The sequence below is a fragment of the Scardinius erythrophthalmus genome (assembly GCF_964197995.2).
Source record: "Scardinius erythrophthalmus genome assembly, chromosome: 18".
NCBI classification, from domain to species: Eukaryota; Metazoa; Chordata; class Actinopteri; order Cypriniformes; family Leuciscidae; genus Scardinius; species Scardinius erythrophthalmus.
The window spans coordinates 30,136,540-30,153,707 of NC_138238.1; the positions used below are offsets into that span (position 1 = coordinate 30,136,540).

The following is a 17,168-nucleotide window of genomic DNA, read 5'->3' on the forward strand; positions in this document are numbered from 1 at the left end:
ATAAAAAAATAAATGTGTGAGAGCGTGTTATAGGCTATATGTCATGTTATAGCCAGATATGACGACGCTACTGGAACACGCATCACCGCAGATGAGAAGCTGAGTATCTATTCAAGAAGCAAACGTGCAAACTATCGCAGATGCTTAACACACAATCATCATCTTTAAAAGTAAAGAAACGAAATGATCTTACCAGGGCTGTTGCCACTCTCTCTTATTGCGGTCTTTGATTTTGAAATTTTAGTTGATGATCAATAAAATGCAGCTCATATCTGTTGCTTTCGGTGACGTGCACTCCATTAAATCTGCATATTGTGCGGGAATCGAAGATCGGATTTATATCCGTTTTGCAAAAACACATTTATGTGACCAGGTGTAAATGGAATCGTTTTTGAAAAATGCATGAAGTGGCCAGGTGTAAACAGCCCCTAAATGTAGTCGGATGATGTTAATACTGATATTTGGATTAGGTTACTAATCACATTTTTAGTTATTATACTGGAGTACATCTTTAAAATAGCCTAACCCTTCCATCTCTAGTGAATGAATGAAATCGGTTAACTACCCTTATAGAGGATATGCATTGACATCACTTTCCCGCCGGAACACGCCCCCCTCAGCCGGAATGAGTGGCAAAAGAGCCTACTAAGTGACTGGATTTAATGGGGAAACTGCGAAAACGCGAGTAAAACAAACGATTTAAACTAAAGGTTGAAACTAAAGATCCAGTGATCCACTGATATTGACATGCAGCCAGGAATCGTGTTTCCTGACATTTATTTGAAATACATAAAGCAAATTTGTCTGTGAACACTTTATATAAATACAATATAGGTAGGTCTAAATCCATGTGATCTCTTATATCGATGTTATATTTATCATCATTTCGTCCAGCCTAAAAAACTATAGTTTTTTGTCAGTGTTTATTTAAAAACGTCCAATTATGCAGATTATACGATGGTAAATTTTTAATTGATGAGTTGTCAATACAATATAAAGGGTATGATTTTACCCCTAAATTCAGCATATTGACACAAAATGATAACTGCAGATCCACCTTTCGCTGCTTAGAGTCCAGTTGTTTCTGTGAATTGCAGCGATCCATTTGCTACTCTGTTCTGTAGCTTTCGGCAGTCTGTAAAAGAATTCCTCAGATTTCTTGTCAAATGCAATTGTACAGTCAATCACAAAGCTCTTTCACATTTTAGATGTGTTTTGTGTGTTTTTCGGTGCATTCTCGCTGAAAACAAATGCTGCCGCTCAGTCTTTTTGCCACTTGGTGGGCATAACCGCAGTCACTACGGCCGACGGTGACGTCACGCGCATACCCTCTATTAGCTGTGTTTACATGGACCCTAATCCGCTTGTAATCGGACTGCACAGTCGGAATAAAAATGTTACATGTAACCACGTCAGTCAGAATGAATTGGCTAAATCTGATTAATTCGGATTGTAAGGGGTGGTTTATACCTTTTCTAATCCATTCGATAGGACATGATTGCATTGAAAACCAAAACATGAAAGTTCTGCGCATGTGACATGATGATGGTCAGAACAAGCTGTTGTTGTTAAATATAGTGTCATAAATGACTGTCGTGTCATTCTAAAATTCTCATTCAACTTATTGTCTGTGAAATGTCATCCCAGCAGTCGTTTGCTTCAGACTGTCATCCACAGATGTCTTGTTTTGCCCGCGGGAATGGGCATTTATACTGCTTAAAGGAAGGGGTGGTATAATGCTCTTTTCACAAGATGTAAAATAAGTCTTTGATGTCCCCAGAGTGTGTATGTGAAATTTTAGCTCAAAATACCCCACAGATATTTTTATATAGCATGTTAAAATTGTCACTTTTTAAGGGTGAGCAAAAATGCACCGTTTTTGTGTCTGTCCCTTTAAATGCAAATGAGCTGCTGCTCCCAGAATGGGGGGCGGAGCTACAACAGCTTGTGTCCTGTAAATTTCAGAAACTTTTTTTGTTTATGTTTAAATTTATGTAGCTGATGTGGAGTTAACTATCTTCTAATCATTGATTAGCATATTCTGTCATAATAATCTATAAATTGCATTCCCGGGGGGCGGGGTTTATGTCAATTTTGATGTGAAAATGTCATTTAAAATGTCACTAACCCGGGAGGAATGTCGTGTAGTCCCTACCAGCCGTTTGTTGTAGTCCTTAAAAAGCAATTTCTTTAAAAGAAAATATCTCCCTTTACTTTGAACTTTGAGCATTGTGACTTGGCAGATGTTGTTTATGCTCAAACAGCAACATTACTAAAGTTAAAAAAGTGAAATTATGATCAACCACCCCTTTAATAAATATAAGCAGCACGGCGCGAAGCTTCCCGAAATAGATAAATATTACGTCTGGGTTTTTTGTGTGTGTGTGTGTATGTGCCAACAGCGGTAGTCTGGACAGTCTGTATATTCGAGCAACGAGCGCATGTTAAAAGATCAAATCCGATTTGAAGCTTACACGCACATCAACCCGATCACTTTATTTAGAGTTCATATAAACACTATGTTCAGATTCATCAATCGGAATGACTTCAAACAAAAAGTGTCCATGTAAACGTAGCTACTGATAACGTTAGCCTTTATTCTAAAAAAGAGACATGCATGTTGTTTTCCTGCTTTTACAAAAGCATTTTACAGATTTTGATTCATTTTGGTGTATTGCCAGGCATCCAGATTTCTGAAAAGTCAATATTGGCTCAATCATCTTATTAGGACATTCATGATGCATGCATAATCAGAATATTCAAAGTGGACAATGTCAAATCACAATTTCCATGCTGCTAATAACATTGTTTTGAATGTTAATGGCTGTGTAATGATGCATATTTTTGCCACTGAATGCTAAGTTGTTAAGGCGATTACAACTGACAGTTTGGTTTGGGTCAGAGTGTGTAGTGCCAGCATGTGTAGTTATGGTGTATTGATCAGTGTAGTGTTTTTAGCCTGAAGGCAGTGAACGATGAACTGCCATTCCCACAGATGCTGCTTTAGTGTCAGTCGATCTTTACTAGCAGGCGGCTTATCAATGTGTCTGCTGGACCAGGACAAATTATTCATTTATTCTGAGAGGGAAAATACATTTTTTCAGTATTTTTATTCCAATAACATAAAAAGCATTACAAACTTTGCTATATACTATTAATTTATTCTTGACTGCAAAACTGAATTTTCAGCAGCCATTGCCAAAGTATTCAGTCAAATGATCCCTCAGAAATGATTCTAATATGCTTATTTGGTGCTCAAGAAACGTATTATTATTAGCAATGTTGAAAACAGTTGTGCTACTTAATATTTTTATGGAAACCTTGATACATTTCAGGATTATTTTGAATAGAAATGTCAATAGAACATGCATCTATTTTGAAATAGAATTTTTTTTTGTAACATTATAAATGTCTTTACCGTCACTTTTGCTCAAATTAATGTGTCCTTGCTAAAAGGACCCCCCCCACACACACACAAAAAAAAACCACCCCAGACTTTGAAAGTTCTTCTAACCTTCTACTGTTACTTGCTGTGTGTAGCACCTACAGCTCTGCAGATTCCCATCATTAGAAACATGCGACTGAAGTTTATTTTCACATGCTCCCTGGTGATTTCAGTTCAATTTAAACAGTCTGAGCGACACGTCATTATAGATTGTTTTGTGAATCTGTAACAGTGCAATACAAACAAATGTAATTTACAAAGAAGCTGTTATGGAAGGATGGAACAGTTGGTCATAAGACATGAATAAAATACAGCAGAAGCAAATACTGTCTTACTACATACAGTGAGGAAAATAAGTATTTGAACACCCTGCTATTTTGCAAGTTCTCCCACTTAGAAATCATGGAGGGGTCTGAAATGGTCATCGTAGGTGCATGTCCACTGTGAGAGACATAATCTAAAAAAAAAAATCCAGAAATCACAATGTATGATTTTTTAACTATTTATTTGTATGATACTGCTGCAAATAAGTATTTGAACACCTGAGAAAATCAATGTTAATATTTGGTACAGTAGCCTTTGTTTGCAATTACAGAGGTCAAACGTTTCCTGTAGTTTTTCACCAGGTTTGCACACACTGCAGGAGGGATTTTGGCCCACTCCACACAGATCTTCTCTAGATCAGTCAGGTTTCTGGGCAGTCGCTGAAAAATACGGAGTTTGAGCTCCCTCCAAAGATTCTCTATTGGGTTTAGGTCTGGACACTGGCTAGGCCACGCCAGAACCTTGATATGCTTCTTACAGAGCCACTCCTTGGTTATCCTGGCTGTGTGCTTTGGGTCATTGTCATGTTGGAAGACCCAGCCTCGACCCATCTTCAATGCTCTAACTGAGGGAAGGAGGTTGTTCCCCAAAATCTCGCAATACATGGCCCCGGTCATCCTCTCCTTAATACAGTGCAGTCACCCTGTCCCATGTGCAGAAAAACACCCCCAAAGCATGATGCTACCACCCCCATGCTTCACACTAGGGATGGTGTTCTAGGGATGGTACTCATCATTCTTCTTCCTCCAAACACGTTTAGTGGAATTATGACCAAAAAGTTCTATTTTGGTCTCATCTGACCACATGACTTTCTCCCATGACTCCTCTGGATCATCCAAATGGTCATTGGCAAACTTAAGACGGGCCTTGACATGTGCTGGTTTAAGCAGGGGAACCTTCCGTGCCATGCATGATTTCAAACCATGACGTCTTAGTGTATTACCAACAGTAACCTTGGAAACGGTGGTCCCAGCTCTTTTCAGGTCATTGACCAGCTCCTCCTGTGTAGTTCTGGGCTGGTTTCTCACCTTTCTTAGGATCATTGAGACCCCACGAGGTGAGATCTTGCATGGAGCCCCAGTCCGAGGGAGATTGACAGTCATGTTTAGCTTCTTCCATTTTCTAATGATTGCTCCAACAGTGGACCTTTTTTCACCAAGCTGCTTGGCAATTTCCCCGTAGCCCTTTCCAGCCTTGTGGAGGTGTACAATTTTGTCTCTAGTGTCTTTGGACAGCTCTTTGGTCTTGGCCATGTTAGTTGGATTCTTACTGATTGTATGGGGTGAACAGGTGTCTTTATGCAGCTAACAACCTCAAACAGGTGCATCTAATTTAGGATAATAAATGGAGTGGAGGTGGACATTTTAAAGGCAGACTAACAGGTCTTTGAGGGTCAGAATTCTAGCTGATAGACAGGTGTTCAAATACTTATTTGCAGCTGTATCATACAAATAAATAGTTAAAAAATCATATATTGTGATTTCTGGATTTTTTTCTTAGATTATGTCTCTCACAGTGGACATGCACCTACAATGACAATTTCAGACCCCTCCATGATTTCCAAGTGGGAGAACTTGCAAAATAGCAGGGTGTTCAAATACTTATTTTCCTCACTGTATACTACATATATATATATTTGCTTCTGCGTTACTTTATATATATCAATATATATATATCACATTATTGTCCTTTTATATATATATATATATATATATATATATATATATATATATATATATATATATATATATATATATATATATATATATATATATATATATATATATATATATATATATTAAATCCCTTGGGTTTGCCATGTTTTTTTCTTTAATTTTCCCACAATATGTGAAGTCAGCTCAGGATCCAGTATTTTTGAGCACATTTTGGGCAGCATCCAGGACATAAATTATACATGGACTCCGAATGGAATGGTTTGACCTGAAATTGATTGTCCTTGTTTATGCTTTGGGAATTAAAAATACTCTTAAATACTTGTATATAGAATGTCGTTTCTCACACAGGTTTGTTTCCTCGTTTCTTCTCCAGGTGCCGAAGTCAGGCGAGCAGGTGGCTCATAATACAGCAGAAGCGTGTGTGGACACGTCGGGCACCACGAAACAAGTGTCCTACAAGACCGAGATCATCGCAGGAGTGCCCATCATCACCACCACACAGGTCACACCCCATGACATATATCACATAGTTCATACCAGGGTAAAACTAAAACCATTAAAACATTTATGTTGAAGACTAAAAATTTACTGTTTAATGTTTTTTTTTTATTCTTTTTCTTTATTCATTTTCAGAATAATTTCGTAATATATTTTGTGAAGTCAGAGTATGTTGTACATGTGTGCTGATGAGAGATCTGGGATGAACTATATTTTGCTTAGAGGTATGTGTGCAATGTAAGCCGTTCACTGAGCAGAGATGTTCCTCTGATGATGATACTTCAGTCGGCATGTTCTGTACAAGGAAAGGAATGTTTCAACTGATGCAAATGTATACACTGAAGGGAAGTTTCTTAATATGGAAAGTGGATTGTACCATGTGCAAGCATGAGGTATACAGTACGTTCCATTTTTAAACGTAAGCAACATGTTTTGCTAGATAACTGGTGTCCGGTTCCATGAATCAAACAATAATGGGGAAAAGGCTTAATTCCAAGTCTACAATGTTAATTGAAATAAAATAAAATATAAATAATAGTTGAAAAACTTAAACTAAACTAAACTTCCTTGGCAATAAACTGAAGTTGAAGCACTAAAATTATTAACTGGAAATAAAAAAAAAACTAAAACTAAAGCAATAAAAAACCTAATAGATTGACAAAAGCACATAAAATTACTAAAAGCTAAAATAAAGACAAAAAATATCACTGGTTTATACTAATGTAACGCATTTTGAAAAAAAAATTAATGTGTTAAATGTTGTTGCATTGCATTTGTTTTCAGGAAAAGGGTGAAGATCAGAACGGTGCAGACAGGAGCGGGCTGAGGAAACCTCATGGTCCGCTGCCGTATTACCTGAGCCGGAGTAACCAGGACCAGTCGGTCATAAAAGCTGGATTTTGTGTCAAGCAGGGAGCTGTGGTAAGTAAGAAGTGCAGAATGCATGAAATGATAATGTGCCGTTAAATCTGTAAAGCCTGACATACTGAATAGTTTATTGAATATTTAGATAAAATAAAAAAATAAATACAAAAAAAGTTGATGTGTTTTTTTGATGAGTTACATGTTTGATACATCAGGCTTTTATGCTCATATGACATATAGATAATAGATAATATAGAGATCATACTCAAAAAGGGGGGTGGGGGGCACCTCACATTTATTCAGAGGCAAAAATATGCAATTTGGTGCAGCTACGGATATTTATATGGCCAAAAAGTATCATGAAATTTGTATAGTTTGTAATCTGTGAGATCTTTATAACAGTATAGACTACTTGCATAACATACATATAAATATCAGCTTTCACGCTATATCTTCCAAATAATGTCTTAGTAAGATGACTTTTAAATGCTTAGTTTTATGATCAAAGCTCTGTAGCTTTTATTGTGGGGGGGCAAAATATACAATGCAATGCAATACAATGATGATTGAGAAATAAACATTTCTCAAAAGCCTGATGTATCAATGTATCTGATATATCAGTTTAGATAGACATTTTGATGTATGTATAATCAAGTAAACCAGCAGTGTTTATCTTGAAATAATAATAACAATATAAAAGTTATTCTAACATTTACTTTATAAAAATCAGTAAACATTTCACAGCAAGAAAGACGTGTTCTTGTCATGCAGTAGATTGTGTACAACAGGTTTTTAAGCAAAGTTTTAATCATGTTGATAATTTAAAGCCTGTAGAAATGTGTGTATCCAATATTACACCGTAGGCTTTTATAGGGTTAAAGGTGCGTTCACATTAGCGGAATTTAGGTGAAATGTCACAGGAAAAAAAAATAACCAGGTTGTATTGTCAATAGCATAGCAATGTATAAAGCACAGTTCACACCAAAGTCACTTTCAGAACAAGCAGCTTTCTGGCACATGACCAACTCAAACATAAACAAAATCTATGTGGGGAATGTTTTCGCCCCCATGCAAAAAACTCCTGATTGTGTGGATTCTTATTAAAACGACTGGTTTTACTAGCCTTGCTGCAGTGTCCAAAATGAACATCTGTCATATGTCAAATGCATAATCATACTGCCTACATGCCTTTAAATTCTACAAACTGAGGTGTCTTTTTGTCTCTCTGTAGATGAAAAACTGGAAGAGGAGATACTTCATGCTGGATGACAATGCACTCAGCTACTTTAAATCAGAAATGGTCAGTCTCTCCCTCTCTTTCTACCTCCTCCTCCTTGTCTCCAGAGTCCTGCGTCTTTGAATGCTGCTAGAACCCATTGACCTGTTTGACTCTTTGTTTTCATTGTGTTTTGCACCTGTGCGTCCATGAGCCCGTCTGTAAGCTCCCATCTGATAAGTGAAAGTCCGGCCTGTGTATTGTTCATGCCATCTGATCCTGTGCCCAATCTCATTTCAGCAATGAAGCATATTTACATATGTGCCCCCAGAATTAGACCAGTGACTCATGTGGGAGTGAAAGCATGTGTCTAGTGTGTGTGCGCACGTGCTTGGGTGGTTGTTTGAACTTGCTCACAGTGTTATGAATTCCTCTTGCTGTGTGTTAACAGTCAGTCTGTGTCTAAACATGTCTGCATCAGTGGCGATTGCTTTAGGAATACACAGGAAGCACGTTTCCCTTTTAAATTTCATCAGAATTTAGATCAACTTATAATTATATTTAGAAACATAAATAAGTTAGTTGTATTTAAAAATATTCTGACGCATTTTATAAACATACAGTTGCAATCGAAATTATTCAACCCCCATTGCAAATCAGGTTTATTGGCCAAATTTACAGACTTTCAGCTGTTTGCAATAAACAAATCAAACTAAAGTATAGTGCTGGACCCGAATATTCGAATATTCGTTCGGTGGGTTGGTATTCGATTTGAAAATTTGACATTCGAATATTCTTTTTTTTTTTTTTTTTTTTGCACACCTGGGATCCCCCGCGAAACGGTTCTCATTCACGCTTGAATAAGGCCGCTGACACACTGGCTGCGTGGCGTGTCCGTTTTTATTTCGGCTCCCATGTTAACAGGTTGGAGTTTGCATACTGCCTGCGTGAGACACGCGTCTCAGGCGCGGCTCGAGCCACGCGGAAAACGCGTGCATGCTAGAAATAGAACGGGAGTGTTCTCTGGCTAGAGCGGAGCCAGCGGAGTTTGTATGGACAGAAGTGCATGCCTGAGCTTGTGTTTTGGGTTAAGCTGTGTTGCTTTGACATTGTGGAAAATAGAATAATAGAAACAAAATGTATTAGCCTTTTTACCCGTTATTATCAATCTAAATTAATCTCGTTTTTAATTTAACTTAATTTTGTTTTTCTTTATTTAAATTTCCTTTTTCTTTATTTAAATTTCGTTTTTTCTTTATTTAATTTTCGTTTTTCTTTATTTAAATTTCGTTTTTCTTTATTTAAATCTTCCCTTTACTGTGTCAGTAATTTGTTAGTAAGAAAAATATTAGACTACCTTAAAAGTATTGCTTAAGTTAACAGACCTGTGTGTGTGCGTTTTATATCACTAGTGCAGTGTCCTGCCCGCATGAGGCGCGCCTCTTCCCGCTCGCGCTGTTCTGTAGTTTACTAAAAGTTTATTAATTCTGAATGTGTCGCGTCTCGCGTGTCCATCTATATTGCACCAAATGCGACACTGCACTCCCTTGTGAAGACGATTGGATGAACGGTTCTCAAAATAATCAAAATGCAAACGGACAGACAGACACATAGAGAATACTGCCTTATTAGAGAGAAGAATATGTTCAGCCCCCTCTCTCCGAAGCTTCGAATATTCGATGTTCATTACTACCGAAGCTTCGAAGCTCAAAAAATGGTATTCGGACCAGCCCTACTAAAGTAATTGAAATAGCTCAACACAACAAATGTTTTAAGTGTTTTCCCCTAATTTAACTGAAAATGCAACTTTTAACGACTTCTGAGTCTCAAAATTATTCAACCCCTTCATGGCAAGCATCTTTAGTACTTAGTAGAACACCCTTTTGCTGTTTTTTTTTTTTTGTTTTTGTTTTTTTTACAAGTGCATAATACTTAATAGTAGTTAATAAGTACAAATATAGTTCAACCTAAAATTAAAATTAAGTCATCATTTAGTCACCTTGGTGTTGTTCTAATGCCATATGCCCTTCTTTCTTTTTTGGACCACAAAAGTATTTTTTTTTAAATGCTCTGCTTGCGCGCATCCATATAATGGCAGTGAATAGCGACCAGCATCAAGCTTTTAAAAAAAAGATGCAAAAGGTTTGTTGGAAAAAAAACAGACATTATATATTATTTAACAAAATTCCTAACCTTGGCCGTTGGTTTTCAAAGCACGGCACGCGTTCATGCCACTCTATTTGCAAAGTAGTTCACTCGGACTCGCCCAGAAAAAGCACACAAGTTGTGAGAAATCAAGATTTATAAAAACGCAACATAGTCTAGTCGAGCACAGACCAGCGGGCAAGGTCAGGATTTTCATTAAATACATTCATTTTCAGTTTGTTTTTCACCAAACCCTATCATACACCCCCAGAACACTTGACACGTTGCATTGGATAATTCTGTGATACCTGTGCATCTTTTTTAAAAAGCTTGATGCTGGTCACCATTCACTGCAATTATGTGGACGACCACATTTAGGATTTTTATTTATTTTTTTCTCCTCTTGTGGTCTGAAAAAGAAAGAACAGAATACTACATTAGAACTACACCAGGGTGAGTAAATGATGACTTAATTTTAACTATTGTAATTTTGAAAGGTTAACGCTTCATCTCAACCCTGGGTTTTGAAGCCCTGCTTTAAACATTGTGAATTACTTGCCCTACGGGTAAAGTATTTGGGAGTACGGATGGGTGGACAGTTGTTTGGCATATGACATATGTTTCCTCTTACAAAAAAGCAACTTCCATGTCTTCTTGCCTGATGAGGGAGCCATTATTGGCTCACTTTTGGGCTGTAGTGGTTTAAAATCCTGGTAAACGGTTATAAATTGTTTTGACTGAGGGGGCAGAACAATGGAGAGTCGTTCCACTGTTCAAACACACAACTTCCTGTTAAAAGTTTTGGACAAACATTATTTCCCACAGATTTATAGTAGTCTAATTATTTTTATTCCCATGAAGTTAAGAATAGCAGAGACTTATCATCTGCCTCTGACAGTGAAAACTATATATATATAGTGTATATACAGTGGGGAGAACAGTATTTGATACACTGCCGATTTTGCAGGTTTTCCCACTTACAAAGCATGTAGAAGTCTGTAATTTTTATCATAGGTACTCTTCAACTGTGAGTGACGGAATCTAAAACAAAAATCCAGAAAACCACATTGTATGATTTTTAAGTAATTAATTTGCATTTTATTGCATGACATAAGTATTTGATACATCAGAAAAGCAGAACTTAATATTTGGTACAGAAACCTTTGTTTGCAATTACAGAGATCATACGTTTCCTGTAGTTCTTGACCAGGTTTGCACACACTGCAGCAGGGATTTTGGCCCACTCCTCCATACAGACCTTCTCCAGATCCTTTAGGTTTTGGGGCTGTTGCTGGGCAATACGGACTTTCAGCTCCCTCCAAAGATTTTTTATTGGGTTCAGGTCTGGAGACTGGCTAGGCCACTCCAGGACCTTGAGATGCTTCTTACGGAGCCACTCCTTAGTTGCCCTGGCTGTGTGTTTCGGGTTGTTGTCATGCTGGAAGACCCAGCCACGACCCATCTTCAATGCTCTTACTGAGGGAAGGAGGTTGTTGGCCAAGATCTCGCGTTACATGGCCCCATCCATCCTCCCCTCAATACGGTGCAGTCGTCCTGTCCCCTTTGCAGAAAAGCATCCCCAAAGAATGATGTTTCCACCTCCATGCTTCACGGTTGGGATGGTGTTCTTGGGGTTGTACTCATCCTTCTTCTTCCTCCAAATACGGCGAGTGGAGTTTAGACCAAAAAGCTCTATTTTTGTCTCATCAGACCACATGACCTTCTCCCATTCCTCCTCTGGATCATCCAGATGGTCATTGGCAAACTTCAGATGGGCCTGGACATGCACTGGCTTGAGCAGGGGGACCTTGCGTGTGCTGCAGGATTTTAATCCATGACGGCGTAGTGTGTTACTAATGGTTTTCTTTGAGACTGTGGTCCCAGCTCTCTTCAGGTCATTGACCAGGTCCTGCCGTGTAGTTCTGGGCTGATCCCTCACCTTCCTCATGATCATTGATGCCCCACGAGGTGAAATCTTGCATGGTGCCCCAGACAGAGGGAGATTGACCATCATCTTGAACTTCTTCCATTTTCTAATAATTGCGCCAACAGTTGTTGCCTTCTCACCAAGCTGCTTGCCTATTGTCCTGTAGCCCATCCCAGCCTTGTGCAGGTCTACAATTCTACAAGGAAAACCTGCAAAATCAGCAGTGTATCTCCCCACTGTGTATATATGTATGTATATATATATATATATAAGAGTTCAGATGCAAAAGCCTCTAAGTGCCATCTGAAATTTTCTTGTAGAATGATAATTTTTATCAAGCTTGTATATTTAAGTTCAGTTCACATTTTAACATAAACAAACAAACTAATAAGCTTAATATGATATATTTGTCAGTCATACATTAATAAAACAGGTGCGATTTCTGTTATAGTTCTAATAAACTGAATGTGTTTTAAATACATAATAACCAGGGTTATATATGTGTCATCATATGTAAATCCAATTTGTTTCAGACTCGTACATTTTAGCTTGTTCCATGTCCATACTTTTTAACTGAATATATTTATATTTTTTTCACAATTAACATATTTATGCTGATTCTAAGTAATTTGAATAAATGCATTTTGGAAAATATGATTTAAATAAAATCAAATATATGCGAATAATTAATAATAAAATGTACCATGATTTATTTATTTTTTATTCAGAAATCTTACCTGTTTCTAACCTGTTTCATGACTGACAAACATGCTTCACATTAGTTTTTAATGTTAAAGCTGTGGAAATAGTATATGCAATTCAAATACATAAATCTTACATTTAGGTCTAAATATTTTTTTGTATACTTAAATAGTTCTGACCCTAAATTGTGATCAGATGAGCCATGTTCAAATTCATTGTAAAATACTTTATATACACATACATATCACATCAGTCCATGTGTAAATAATGTAAAGCAGTGATACTGTACAAATATATCTAACAGACTATAAATAGTATAGCAATATCTGTACTACCTGATACTTTGTGACAACAAGAAATGTTAAAAGGTTTCATATTTGATCCAAAATACAATTCTTGACCTATATTCAAATGTGAAACTGTCAGAAATCATACAGAAATAATTGAATTAAATTAAATCAAATCAAACTGAACCAAACCGTGACCAGATTTCAGATTTCCGTCATTAATAAAGGCTACCGGACTGCGAAATGTGGTGATAAAATACTATAATTGTAAAACAACATTAACAGTGACATCTTCGGTGACAAGATCTTGTTACGGGAAGCTACTTATTCAATGTGTGTGTGTGTGTGTGTGTGTGTGTGGTTTATCAGTGCACAAATGTGTATAATGATATGGGTATTACAACGTAAACATGGTTTATGAGGACACTTCCTGTGTCCTCGTAAACCAAATGAGTTGGAAAACATTCTAAACAGAGGTTGTTGTTGTTTTTTTTAAATGCAGAAAGTTTTCTGTTTTGGGGTAAGTGTAGGTGGAGAGAATATACAGTTTGTACAGTATAAAAACCATTACGCCTATGGGTCCCGGTAAACCACATATTCAAGTGTGTGTGTGTGAGGAGCGCAGGCATATTGTAGGCAGGAATGAGGCTTGGTCAAAAGCTAAATCATACAGTAGATGTCAATAAAGTCTATTTCAGGGCTGATAATCACAGGCCTGCGCTCGCTGTGTGATTTCATCCTGCTCGGGCCTGCACTTCCTCTCTGCACACACTCAGCGCAGCTGGAATGTTTGCTCAGTGCTTGTACAGTCGTTCACATGAACTAAAGACAACATCAATTAACTGAACTCTGTTTTTAGGACCGAGAACCGTTACGAGTCGTTCCTCTGAAAGAAATAAATAAGGTGCAGGAGTGTAAACAAAGGTCAGTACTGCTTCATTTGTGCTTTTGTTTTGTTTTTTGTCAAATTGTTTCCAAATATGCTTCTGCTATAACCTGTCTTTCATTTGCTCAACAAACAGGAAGTCCCTCCCCATACTTACACCATTGGTTTAGCCAGAGGTTGACGAACAGCTCAATCAAATGTCTCACAATGCTCAATTAGTGTCTCGATGACTTACCTAGGCCCTGTTTACACCTAGTATTAAGATGCATTTTCGTCAGTCCGATCACAATTGAACACCCACATGCACAGAACCAAGCATAACCTACATCTTTTCTTTTTTGATAATTCATTACACATGGATGTACATCACAATATGGAACATACATGTTTAAAGGGATAATTCACTTTGAAATTAAATTTTGGTATGTTTTAGCTTACCTCAATGGCATCCAAGATGTAGGTGTCTTTTTTTCCGCAGTAGTTTCGATTTTGATATTGTTAGGTCAAACCGTTCTTGTCTGACAGTCATATCATGCAGGTCTATGGTCACCCCCTCAAAGAGCATGCACAGAGTCCAAATTAGAGCAATTCCCCATCGTCCAAATTAAACAATTCCCCATCGTAAGTACACATTGATGGCCTAAGACACGAAACAAGCGGTTTGTGTGAGAAAACGAACAGTATTTATATCGTTTATACCTCTTGTAACACAGCCACGTCCAAGTGATCTGAGGGCGCGAGCGCATCCTGGTGTGTGACGTGTGCGCAGACTGGTGCACACACCAGGATGCGCCCGCGCCCTCAGATCACTTGGATGTGGCTGTGTTACAAGAGGTAAAAATGATATAAATACTGTTCGTTTTCTCACACAAACCGCTTGTTTCGTGTCTTAGGCCATCAATGTGTACTTACGATGGGGAATTGTTTAATTTGGACGATGGGGAATTGCTCTAATTTGGACTCTGTGCATGCTCTTTGAGACAGTGACCATAGACCTGCATGATATGACTGACAGACTAGAACGGTTTGACCTAAAAATATCAAAATTGAAACTGCTGTGGAAAAAAAGACACCTACATCTTGGATGCCCTTGAGGTAAGCTAAAACATATCAAAATTTAATTTCAAAGTAATTGAACTATCCCTTAAATGCATCGGCAAAATCATCTGGATAGCATTGCACTCTATTTTAAAAACATCTGCTAAACATCTCAGAAGAGCAGATTCACTTACATTCTACATCATAAATAGGAAATAATCTGACGAATGACTTTTTTAGGAAACATTCGTGACATTAGCAATAACTTGCAGATGAGAATTTTTAAAATGGCATCTTCCGGATTAAATCACACATTGAACATAGAATTTGTTAGATTTTTTTATTGATCTCCAGGCAGCCAAGTCCATCTTAATGTTACCATGTGACAAATTTCACAATGTCTAAATGTTCCACAGTTTGGGACTTGGGCAGACCCTTCATAATAGTACACAATCAAACATTAATAAACAATAACAGCTTTCTCATCATGCATCTGTACTGCTGTAATGTTTCAACGATTGAAAAATTTCCCTATAATTATGTTTTTAGTGACTTGATGATGAGGGACAATCTTTTTGAACTGGTTACTACCTCAAGAACTTTCTACATTCAGGTAGGAATGTCAAACTCATGTTAATTTTATGTAATTTATGCATTGATATTTGATGGTGAACTAAATGTATATTACAATGAAGTTTCAGGGTGGCAGGTAAAAAAATAAAATAAAATAGCTTTATATGATTTGAGAATGTGTTTTTCAAGAATAAAGTAAAGTTTTGAGAACAAAGTTGAGAATAAAGTTGAGAATAATATTACGAAATAATAGTCATACTTTGGGAGAAGTCACAGTTATTTATTCAATTCAATTCACATTTATTTGCAAAGCGCTTTTCAAAATACATATAATTTCAAGGCAGCTTTACAGAAAATGGATGTCTACATTACAATTTAGAGTAATTTGTTTTCAGAGGTGACTGTGTCCAAGTTCTCTCCATATGTCCTAAGATAATACAAATCATGCAGTTAGCTAACATCATGTATTCATTTAGACAGAAACAATGATCTCATTAAAGCAGTTATTACAAGTGATCATAATGATTACAATATATAGAAACTTTGGCAGTGGTGCATGTTGATTCAGAGTTTGCTTCATCTGAAGTCCTCGCAGGAGTTGGAATCATCTAAAATTTTCTTAAGAGGCTGGAACCAAAAAGGAGCTGCCGTAATCTTTAGTTACCTCAGGACGGCCATCCCAAGGTAGAAACAGAAAGCAACTGGAAAAGAATTAGCGTAGCTGCTTTTCATAACATTTCAAGCAATAGATAGTCATGCACGTTTCATTTGATGGAGTATTAACTGGAGTACAAGGTTATGAGATGCATTATGTGAATGCTTGGCTAAAGAGGTGTGTCTTTAGATTTAAACTGGGAGAGTGAGTCTGAGCCCTGAACATTATCAAGACTGTTCCAGAGTTTAGGAGCCAAATGTGAAAATGCTCTCCCTCCTGTACTGGACTTAGATATCTTAGGTGCTACCAGAAGTCCAGAGTGTTGTGATTGTACTTTTCTTCTTTTAAATGGCTTTCTCCAAGTAATACTGGGTCTAGAGGGTGACAAAGCAGCAGACCCAATTGGGCAACTTTGGCAAAAGAACCAGGGGACTACATATAAGGCACTTGAAGACCCATAAAAGCATGTGACTTCAAAATACATTGAAATGTCTCAAAAACAGTAGAAAATAATCAGATTTCTTCCAAACTCACTGGATGGTATCACTGTCGGATTCAGCAATGGCACAAGAATAATTATTTCATAATGTCTCAGAAAGCAGTGATAAAGTAGCAGTCAGTAACTTCAAAATGACCTGTTTATGACTTTAAACAGTAGCAAAACGATGGCAAAATACTATCAGTATCCGGCAATGCCAGTGGAAGAATAAATGGTAATGCATAACTTTTCCACCTAGAACAGACCACAGTAGTCTGTCTGGTTTTCTGTCTATGCTTGCCTTTCTGTCTTGGTTGCAGTTGACAGCCGATGGCCATCTTTCAGCCAATAGAGCACAAACGATTTTGGGTCAAACTGCTCTACTGGAGGACTATTGACGTCTAGAAACAGGACAGAAGAAAGGTTTTTGGCCTTCAGGCAATTCTCCTCTTGT

At 37.4% G+C, this 17,168-nt stretch overlaps 1 protein-coding gene across 7 annotated transcripts in view; it reads left to right on the top strand.

Moving 5' to 3' along the window:
• Positions 1–17,168, top strand: part of plekha1b (pleckstrin homology domain containing, family A (phosphoinositide binding specific) member 1b) — a 51,492-nt gene that overhangs the window by 23,187 nt on the left and 11,137 nt on the right. For all 7 annotated transcript variants that reach the window (XM_081393491.1, XM_081393492.1, XM_081393490.1 and 4 more), the window contains exons 6-10: positions 5,819–5,947; positions 6,727–6,864; positions 8,039–8,107; positions 13,944–14,008; positions 15,558–15,621. In XM_081393491.1, the coding sequence (XP_081249617.1) occupies positions 5,819–5,947; positions 6,727–6,864; positions 8,039–8,107; positions 13,944–14,008; positions 15,558–15,621 (465 nt within the window). The remainder of the gene's footprint in view (positions 1–5,818; positions 5,948–6,726; positions 6,865–8,038; positions 8,108–13,943; positions 14,009–15,557; positions 15,622–17,168) is intronic.